This window comes from Cotesia glomerata, unplaced genomic scaffold (assembly GCF_020080835.1).
Source record: "Cotesia glomerata isolate CgM1 unplaced genomic scaffold, MPM_Cglom_v2.3 scaffold_13, whole genome shotgun sequence".
NCBI classification, from domain to species: Eukaryota; Metazoa; Arthropoda; class Insecta; order Hymenoptera; family Braconidae; genus Cotesia; species Cotesia glomerata.
Genome location: NW_025401664.1, coordinates 179,134 through 190,229, shown reverse-complemented (window position 1 = coordinate 190,229; position 11,096 = coordinate 179,134). Strand labels below are relative to the sequence as shown.

Here is an 11,096-nt window from a genome sequence, read left to right as displayed (position 1 = left end):
GAGCCAGCCACTTCGGGCCTTGATCAGGAAGTACGCAGTGAGTGTTAGAGATCGGAATCTTCACCGCTCCGAGCGAGTCTAGTCCGTCCGTGTATTCCGGGACTGGCTAAGTGTCGGCTAGGCCTCAGGGAACTGGGGTAGGAGTACTATCTCCGAGGATACACCCGTTCCTAGTTATGGCAACCCGCTCCACTCCGTACGATGCGCTGGTAAATCAAAAAAGTATGAGTAGAAATATGGAAACAAACAAGAATCAAAACGGGGCTCACGCCCAGCAAGCAGCTATCGTAGCAAGCGCTGAGATGAAGAGGGCACAAGCGCTGGAACACCTTGATAAGCTTACTAGAGAGCTGCATGAGTTTGTTAAGTCTAAAGTCAACATCCACAAAGAGATCAAGACGAAGACAACCGGTGTAGTCAACGCCCTTCAAAGGTTCAGAACACTTGATGACGGATGGCAGGCACAACAACGGCAAACTCCCAATGTCACACCGAAGAAGAGCAGACAACCTGCCGCAGACACCGTCGAAGAGATGGACACCGGTGCCGAAGGCGATGGTGAATCTCTAACAGAAGACAGAAGCGACACTGGTGTCAGGTCTGGAAAGAGGAAAGACCGTAACTCTCCTGACCCAACGGTCAACCAAGTAATGAAGAAAAAGGACACAAAACCAAGTCCTCCGAAAGAAGTGGCACTCCACGGAGTGCCAAAAATGAGGAGGTCGACGCGTGGCAAAAAGTAGAATCGAAGAAGAGAAGGCCGGAGCAGGATCACCTCCCAAAGCAATTGCCGAAGGAGCCACGACCGGAACCTAAGCGGAAAAAATCGCGCAAATGGATCAGACCTGACGCGCTGATAATCCGCCCTGCCGAAAAAGAGAAGTATTCCGAGATATTGCGCCGCATAAAGCGTGATGTCCCAGCAGACCAGGTTCGAAATACCGTCGAGAAGATCCGCAGGACAATGACCGGAGATATGCTGATCACGTTGTCAAGGAAAAGTGCTGACAAAGGCCAAGCCTTGCAGAGGACCATCACAGGAATTCTTCAAGACGATGCTAAGGTAGTCTGTAAAGGTCCACAGGAGACCATTGAGATTCGAGACATCGACGAAGAAACGACGAAGGAAGAGATCCAGGCCGCCCTGAAAGAGGAAGTTGGAAAAGATCATGAGATACCTCTAGAAGGAATAAAAATCCGTAAGGCTTTCAGAGGTACGCAGACGGCTGCAGTCACTTTACCTATGACCATCGCGCGAAAATTAGTGGAAGGAACCGGCAAGATCCATGTCGGGTGGGTTAACTGCCGAATCAAAGCGACGACAAGACATATCCAATGCTTTAAATGCTGGCACTTTGGACATGTTGGGCCCCAATGTAAAAGCCGAGTAGACCGATCTAAACTCTGCATCAGATGTGGACAAGAAGGGCACCGTATCGCGGACTGTAAAAATTCTGCCAAGTGTGCAATATGTGCTGACCAGCAAGGAGCAAAGGACGTGGCTCACCATGCCGGCACCTACAGATGCCCGGTATATCAGGAGGCGCTCCAGAAGTTGACGAACAAACAAGCATGAGGATATTGCAGCTCAACCTCAACCATTGTGAAGCAGCGCATGACCTGCTCATGCAATCTGTGCGAGAATTAGAGCTGGACTTGGTACTGATAGCAGAGCCATATAAACACCTGAGTACCCAACCCTGGGAATCTGACAGCACATCCAAAGCTGTCATCTGGTCATGTGGCAAGCTTTCTTTCCAAAATGCAGTCGACAACAGCAATGCCGGCTTTGTAGCAGTATCAGTAGAAGGCATCCGCTTCTATAGCTGCTACGCACCACCTAGCCTCTCCATTGTTGACTTCACTGATTTCCTGGATCGACTAACCGAAGATGCGAAGCAATACCATCCAGTAGCGATAGCCGGAGACTTCAACTCCTGGGCAGTTGACTGGGGCAGCAAACATACAAACGCACGAGGGAAAGCACTACTGGAGGCCTTTACTACACTAGATGTAGTTTTGCTCAACAGTGGTGATACGCCGACCTACACCAAAGGTGACGCAAGCTCAATTGTAGACCTCACTTTTGTCAGTAATAGCCTTGCCAGAGGCGACTGCAACTGGAAAGTGTTGGACATCTACACTGCCAGCGACCATCATGCGATATTCTGGGAAATATCAAGCGACCAGAACCCCAAGAGACCAGTCAAGCAGTCTAACATCGTTGGTTGGAAGGTAAAATCTTTTGACCCAGAAGCATTACTAATAGCCCTCGATGGTGATCCGATCAACACTGGATGTGCAGAAGAACAGACTAAGGACCTGATGAGGAGAGTAACACATGCTTATGATGCCAGTATGCCTCGTAAACGTGGCATAAATTCGAGACCTTCGGTGCATTGGTGGAACGACCACATCAGCGTCCTCCGTAAAGAGTGTCATAAGAAAAGAAGAATCTCTCAGCGCGGCTATCAACGGCCCAACTCAGTGGAGCTGATCGCAGAGTACAAAAAGGCGCGTCGTGAACTGAATAAAGCCATCAAAGAGAGCAAAAGAAGATGCTGGAAAGAGCTTATATACGAGGTGGATAAAGACGTGTGGGGTAGGCCTTATAAGGTGGTTATGACCCACCTGAAAAAATAACAAATGCCATCACCTACGTGTCCTCAACTTCTTCAGAAAATCGTCACTGCACTGTTTCCACAGCAACGCAACTACGATTACCAGTTGGCGCCAGGCGAATTGGACGACATCCCACCTGTCACTGAAGAAGAACTGCTGGAGGCTTGTAACCGTGTAGGGAATAATAAAGCGCCGGGATTGGACGGAATCCCTAATTTAGCCTTGAAAACCATCATAAAGGCAGCTCCAACATTATTCCTAGACGCTTATAATGCATGCCTCAAAGAGGGGATTTTTCCTCGTAAGTGGAAACAGCAACGTTTGGTACTGTTACCTAAAGGGAAGAAACCACCAGAAGAACCGTCATCTTACCGACCACTTTGCATGCTAGATACGGCGGGTAAGATACTTGAGCGCATAATTCATCAACGAATAGATGCAGTCGTCGACCCACTCCTGGCAGACAACCAGTATGGATTCCGGAAAGGACGATCAACCCTGGACGCGATCAATCTGGTTGTTAGCACGGCTAAAGAAGCGATCGCAGGAACCAGATGGAAGGGTGGCACAGAGAAGTATTGCCTGGTGGCGGCATTAGACATTAAAAACGCCTTCAATTCCGCCAACTGGAATTGCATCATGCAAGCTCTTCGAGAGAAAAATGTTCCAGAATACCTGTGTAGAATAGTGGCCAGCTATTTCACCGATAGAGTTCTTAAATACAACACGAAGAATGGTCTAAAAGAGTACGATATTACAGGAGGTGTACCCCAGGGCTCTGTACTTGGTCCACTGCTGTGGAATATCATGTACGATGGCCTATTGAGATTGAAATTGCCAAGAAGTGTAAAACTCGTAGCATATGCAGACGACGTAGCCGTAGTAATCGTCGCTAAACACCTTGACGAAATTAACAACATGTTCGACTTCACCTTCGAGCAAGTCCATCGGTGGATGAATACGGTAAACCTGCATCTGGCTACACACAAAACGGAGGCAGTGCTTATATCCAGCAGAAAAGTGTTAGAGACCATCAAGCTGAAAGTCGGCGAACAAGAAATCACATCACAACCTTACATCCGATATTTGGGAGTGATACTTGATGCCCGTTTCAACTTTAAACAGCAAGTGGAACACGTCAGTGCCAAAGCGTCAGTAGTGAGGGCTAGTCTCGCACGACTGATGCCGAACGTCGGAGGGCCAAAGCAGAGCAGGAGACTACTACTATCATCAGTTGTCACATCGGTGCTCACATATGGAATATCCATTTGGGCAGACGCGCTGAAGTTGCAAGAATCATGGAGAAAAGCTGGACCAGTATATCGACTGAGCGCTGTGAGACTAGCCAGTGCATTCCGCACGATATCAGAAGTAGCAGTGTGTGTCATTTCCGGAACTCTGCCGCTTAGAGTTCTAGCTGAGGAAAGACGGAACCTTTACCAACAAAAGAGGTCAACCACACTGTGCCGAGGAACTCAGAGCTGAAGAACGGCAGAACAGCATCGCACGATGGCAATCGCATTGGGACGCCGTGACAACAGGAAGATGGACACACCGTCTCATACCGAAAATTGACATTTGGATAAACCGGAGTCATGGCGAGGTCAATTACTATCTGACGCAGATGTTGTCAGGACATGGATGTTTTCGGACGTATCTTCACCGCTTCAAGCATGATGATTCACCGGAGTGCCCGTCCTGCCCAGGAATCAATGAAGACGCGGAGCACGTTTTCTTTGAGTGCCCACGATTTTACCTACAGCGCGATGAGCTGGAGATGATCCTGAAGAAGAAAATCCAACCAGAGACAATAGTAGAAGCAATGCTGTCATCAGACTGCCTGGAACGCCGCAAACACGTTTGCAACAGAAGTCCTTATAGACTTGCGTTCCATCGAAAGAAAAAGAGCAAATGACAACAACTAGAAGAAAGGTAAAATAATACCTAATTACCAGAAGGAAGAGCAGTCGCTATATCCTTCCCCCACGAAGTAATGCCTAACGGTGGTTTCCATGAGGGATTAGAGGAAAGAGGAAAGGGGTTTAGGGTTTAGTGGGTAGGGGCGTTAGCGTCGAGTTTTAGTATGACGCTGCGTCGAGTCGCCACATATCCAGGCCAAACAGCTATGCCTAGAATCCGTAAAAAGTATTCCCCCCCCCTAAGGAAAAAAAAAAAAAAAAAAAAAAAAACACACACACACTCGGGGCAGAAGAGATACTGCTACCGGGCGCGTCTCCCCGAGCGGATGGGAGAACGCTCGCTGTCCTTGGATGACACTTAATCTCTTAGTTGATGAGGTACAGCGGGTAGGAGCCAAGCAAAATAACCAAACAAAATACGCTCCCGTGGACAAAACTCCCCTTTAATGGGTTGGTCGTACTAACTGACCTAACAAGACGATCGTTCTCTGCTGTGACCCACTGGGAGTGACCGGAACCTGTATCGTAGTTTCCGACGATGCAGGCCACGGCTGATGTGAGCTTGCTCTACCGAGGTGTAAGTTGCAGCAGTGGATCAGGAGCCAGCCACTTCGGGCCTTGATCAGGAAGTACGCAGTGAGTGTTAGAGATCGGAATCTTCACCGCTCCGAGCGAGTCTAGTCCGTCCGTGTATTCCGGGACTGGCTAAGTGTCGGCTAGGCCTCAGGGAACTGGGGTAGGAGTACTATCTCCGAGGGTACACCCATTCCTAGTTATGGCAACCCGCTCCACTCCGTACGATGCGCTGGTAAATTAAAAAGTATGAGTAATGCACAAGAAACAAACAAGAGTGAAAACCGGCCTCATGCCCAGCAAGACGCACTGCTACTTAGTGCAAAGATGAAGAGGACAGATGCGCTGGCACATCTGGAGAAGCTAGTCAGTGGACTGCAGGACTTTCTCCAAACCAAGCAAAATGTCCACAAGGAGATCGAGTCGAAGTCGACGAACATCTGCAGTGCCCTGAGAAGGTTCAAAAAACTGGACCAAGAATGGCAGGAGATCCAACAACAACACGGTAATATCGTGATGAAGACGAGTGTGACAGCGGTTTCACCAGCAAAAGCCGACACGTTTGTCGAGGAGATGGACACAGGTGGCGAGGGTGACGTCGAGTCAGTTGTCGAAGACGGAGAGGAAACTGGAACTGATTTCAGGCCCGGGAAAAGGTAAGAACGAAATTCCCCAGACTCAATGACCAGCCGTACTAAGAAGAAGAAGGACCTTAAACCAAGTCCCCCGAAAAACGCGGTAACACAGAACGGCGGAAAAAAGGAGGTGAATGAATGGCAAAAAGTCCAGTCAAGGAAGTCCAAGAGAGAGCAAGCAGTAGAAAAGCTCCAGAAGCAACCGCCGAAGGAGTCCAGGCCAGAGCCTAATCGGAAAGAACCGCGCAAACGGATCAGGCCGGACGCACTGATCACCCGTCCCGCAGAGACGGCAAAGTATGCTGAAATTCTGAAACGAATAAAGCAGGACGTCCCTGACGAACAGGTCCGTACTACAGTGGATAAGATCCAAAGAACTAGGACCGGGAGCTTGCTGATTACGCTTTCGAGGAAGAGCGCTGACCGAGGCCAAGCCTTACAGAAGACCATCGCGGACATCCTCCAAGAAGACGCGAAGGTAATCTGCAAAGGGCCACAGGAAGACGTCGAAATCCGAGATCTTGACGGTACCACAACCAAGGAGGATATTCAGGCTGCCTTGCAAACGGAAATCGGAGAAACCTGCGAGATACCACTAGGGACAATTAAGATTCATAAGGCCTACAGAGGTACTCAGACAGCTGTTGTGACACTACCAGCAGCTGCAGCGCGCAAGATATTGACAGGAAGCGGTAAAGTCCAGATCGGCTGGACCAACTGCCGAATCAGAGCTACGAGGAGACCAATCCAATGTTTCAAGTGCTGGCACTTTGGACATCTTGGATCCCAGTGCAAGAGCAATGTGGATCGGTCTAAGCTATGTATTAGGTGCGGACAAGAGGGACACAAGATTGCTGAATGCAAAAACCCAGTGAAATGTGTATTATGCGCGGATCAAAGTGCGGAGAACTCGGCTCATCATGCTGGCGCATCCAGGTGCCCAGTATTTAAAGAGGCACTCCAGAAGATAACAAACAAACAGACATGAAGATATTGCAGCTAAACCTAAACCATTGCGAAGCTGCACATGATCTGCTTATGCAAACAGCAACAGAACTAGAGTTAGACTTAGTTATGATAGCAGAGCCATACAGATACCTGAATACCCAGCCTTGGGAATCTGACAGCACCACCAAGGCTGTCATCTGGTCTTGTGGTAAGCATCCCTTCCAGAGTGTAGTTAACAATGATAATGCCGGCTTTGTAGCAGCAACAGTTAACGGCATCCGTTTCTACAGCTGTTATGCACCACCTAGCCTATCCATTGTTGAATTCACTGAATTCTTGGACAAACTGACCGAGGACGCCAAGCAGCATTATCCGGTCGCGATTGCCGGTGACTTCAACTTCTGGGCAGTAGACTGGGGCAGCAAGCAGACAAATGCGCGAGGAAAAGCACTCCTAGAAGCTTTCTATACACTAGATGTAGTCCAGCTCAACAGTGGTGATACGCCAACCTATACTAAAGGAGAAACAAGCTCTATCGTAGATCTCACTTTCGTCAGCAGCAGCCTTATCAGTGGGAAATACGACTGGAAGGTGATGGATATCTACACAGCCAGCGACCACAAGGCAATTCTCTGTGAAATATCACATGACCGGAATACAAGAAGACCAATCAAGTCATTCAATACCATTGGATGGAAAGTGAAGCCTTTTGACACAAGCACATTGGTAATAGCCCTTAATAGTGAACCGATTACTACTGGATCCGCAGAAGAAATGACCAAGGACCTGATGAAAAGAGTTGTCCAGGCCTGTGACGCCAGTATGATCCGGAAACACAGCATAAGCCAACGCCCGGCAGTGCACTGGTGGAACGACCACATCAGTGTTCTTCGGAAAGAGTGTCTAAAGAAAAGAAGAATATCCCAGCGTGGCTATCGACGACCTAACTCTGCGGAGCTGATCGCAGAGTACAAAAAGGCGCGTCGTGAACTGAATAAAGCCATCAAAGAGAGCAAAAGAAGATGCTCGAAAGAGCTTATATACGAGGTGGATAAAGACGTGTGGGGTAGGCCTTATAAGGTGGTTATGACCCACCTGAAAAAACAACAAATGCCATCACCTACGTGTCCTCAACTTCTTCAGAAAATCGTCACTGCACTGTTCCCACAGCAACGCAACTTCGATTACCAGTTGGCACCTGGCGAACTGGACGACATTCCACCTGTCACTGAAGAAGAACTACTGGAGGCCTGTAAGCGTGTAGGGAATAATAAAGCGCCGGGATTGGACGGAATCCCTAATATAGCCTTGAAAACCATCATAAAGGCAGCTCCAACATTATTCCTCGATGCTTATAATGCATGCCTCAAGGAGGGGACTTTTCCTCGTAAGTGGAAACAGCAACGATTGGTACTGTTGCCTAAAGGGAAGAAACCACCAGAAAAACCGTCATCTTACCGTCCACTTTGCATGTTAGATACGGCGGGTAAGATATTTGAGCGCATAATTCACCAGAGAATTGAAGCAGTAGTCGACCTACTCCTGGCAGATAATCAGTATGGATTCCGGAAAGGACGATCAACCATGGACGCAATCAAACAGGTTGTTGATACGGCCAAGGAAGCAATCGCAGGAACCAGATGGAAAGGTGGAACGAAGAAGTATTGCCTGGTGGCGACACTAGACATCAGAAACGCCTTCAACTCCGCCAATTGGAAATGCATCATGCAGGCCCTCCAACAGAAGAATGTACCAGAATACCTGCTTAAGATCGTAGCAAGCTACTTTGAAAACAGGGTCCTGAAGTATGACACGAAGAACGGTCCGAGGGAGTATGATATTACTGGAGGGGTACCACAAGGTTCAGTTCTAGGCCCGCTCCTGTGGAACATTATGTATGACGGTCTACTAAGACTAACTCTGCCAAGAAACGTCAAACTCGTAGCATATGCAGATGACGTAGCCGTAGTGATCTTTGCCAAACACCTTGACGAGATAAATCATATGTTCGATCTCACTTTTGAGCACGTTAACCGGTGGATGGACGCAGTGAACCTGCAACTGGTGCAACACAAGACTGAGGCAGTACTTATTACCAGCAGAAAAGTGGTAGAGACCATTAAGCTGAAAGTCGGCGAACAAGAAATCACATCACAACCTTATATCCGATATTTGGGAGTGATGCTTGATGCCCGACTCAACTTCAAGCAGCAAGTGGAACATGTCAGTGCCAAAGCGTCAGTAGTGAGGGCTAGTCTCGCACGACTGATGCCGAACGTCGGAGGCCCAAAACAGAGCAGGAGGCTATTATTGTCATCAGTAGTCATATCGGTGCTCACTTACGGAATATCCATTTGGGCCGACGCATTAAAGACACAAGAATCATGGAGAAAGGCTGGACCAGTATATCGACTGAGTGCCCTACGAGTAGCTAGTGCCTTCCGCACTATATCAGAAGAAGCAGTGTGCGTCATTGCTGGAACCCTACCTCTTAGAGTTCTAGTAGAGGAAAGACGGGCCCTTTACCAACGAAAAAGGTCAACTGCACTGATCACTGAAGAACTTAGAATTGAAGAACGGCAGAAGGGCATAGGCCGATGGCAACTACAATGGGATGCTGCAGAGAAGAGTAGGTGGACGCACCGTCTCATACCTCGGATCGACATTTGGCTTAACCGGAATCACGGTGAGGTCAATTACTATCTTACGCAGATGTTGTCGGGACATGGGTGTTTTCGAGAGTATCTACACCGCTTTAAGCACGATGACTCTTCGGAGTGCCCGTCCTGCCCAAGAGCTGCTGAAGACGCGGAGCACGTCTTCTTTGTATGTCCTCGTTTCGATCCACAGCGTGAAGAACTGGAGAGGATCCTGAACCAAAGAATGCAACCAGATTCACTAGTAGAAGCAATGTTGTCATCAGAAGCTGCCTGCAACGCTACCAACACGTTTGCAACAGAAGTCCTTAAAGACTTGCGTTCCACCGAAAGAAAAAGAGCAAATAGCAGAAGATAGAAGGAAGATAGTTAACACCTTAGCCACCAGAAGGAAGAGCAGTAGCTAGATCTTCCCTTCACGAAGTAATGCCTGACGGCGGTTTCCATGAGAGATTAGAGGAAAGAAGGAAAAGGGGTTTAGGGTTTAGTGGGTAGGGGCGTTAGTGTCGAGTTTCAGTATGACGCTGCGTCGAGTCGCCACATATCCAGGCCAAACAGCTATGCCTAGAATCCGTAAAAAGGATTCCCCCCCTAAAAAAAAAAAAAACACACACACACACACACACACACACACACACACACACACACACACACACACACACACACACACTGGCTCTACTTAACTTTTATTTTTTACTTATAAAATTAAACTCCAAAAATCACAACACTAATTTTTACTAAAGTTTTTCAGTCATTAGCTCGCAAATAAAATTATAAATTATTTCCACAATTAATAATTTAACTCTCAAAAAAATCTACACTAAAAACCGATGCCTGAATTTATTGCAAATTAATCACGAGTTTAATACTCAATATTAAATAAATTTTCCGGATCATTCGACGTAAAATTTTATTCCAATTTCAACTCGTAATTTTATTTCTTAAATCTTAAATAAATTCTTAAGAATATTTCTTTATAAAGTTCTAACTAATTTTCTGGGACTTAATCCACGCCGTTAAATATTTTTATAAATAATTCCAATAAAATAATAATTTTAATTTTCAATAGTTCAATTTATAATATGACCGTGTGGAATTTTTCGATTTATAAATAATTAATAAAACAATTTATCTCAATGTAAACTAAATTCACGAAAAATTATCCACGGGTATTCAATCCTAATTGCGTCGAAGTTCAGTAGCCAATTATCAATACATTATATTAAATAAATAATACTTTCTTGTAACAAATAATATTAAATAATAATAATTCAATTGTTCTTACTAATTAATTATCACGTGAAATAATTGCCAGGAATTTGCGCGCTCAAAATGGAGGCCGGCATTCGTTAGTGCATAGTAATCTTTGACCTTGGGTACACGTTAACTGCGTTGTAAAATTCAACCGACACTTGGCTAATCCGTGAGAAGACAATGGAATTTTCTCGAAGCTTTTAATTCTCGGTTTTATTTTATGAAATAAAATAAATGTAACTAAACCGATTTTCCAGATGTTCAGAATGATTTAGAATTAATCAAGTAAATTAATAAATTCTCACGACAATTAACACCGCAAGGTCCTTGAGCAGTCTTCGGGTATAAACCCCCTAGAGGTACGCTCAACGGCAACTAACGAATAAAATTTAATTGCAATTAAATGATTATTGAATTATTATTAAATAAATTGAGAAAAATCAATCAGAGGAGAAGTAAACTAAGTATAAACCCCGCGGTCCACTCCT

The 11,096-nt window shown here is 46.4% G+C and overlaps 1 protein-coding gene across 1 annotated transcript; it reads left to right on the top strand.

Moving 5' to 3' along the window:
• The first annotated feature begins 723 nt into the window (after positions 1–723).
• On the top strand, positions 724–1,612 carry LOC123273750. Its single transcript, XM_044741227.1, has 2 exons — positions 724–952; positions 1,030–1,612. The coding sequence occupies exons 1-2, from the start codon at positions 915–917 to the stop codon at positions 1,574–1,576; spliced, it is 585 nt and encodes a 194-aa protein (XP_044597162.1). The 5' UTR covers positions 724–914; the 3' UTR covers positions 1,577–1,612.
• The last annotated feature ends 9,484 nt before the right edge of the window (positions 1,613–11,096 follow it).

What these genes read in the sequence shown, in the direction of transcription:
- LOC123273750 (XM_044741227.1), top strand. Translation starts at nt 915, where the DNA reads ATGTCCCAGCAGACCAGGTTCGAAATACCGTCGAGAAG. An exon ending in TTCGAAATACCGTCGAGAAG is followed by an intron (nt 953 to 1,029) that starts ATCCGCAGGACA and finishes AGCCTTGCAGAG; the next exon opens with GACCATCACAGGAATTCTTC.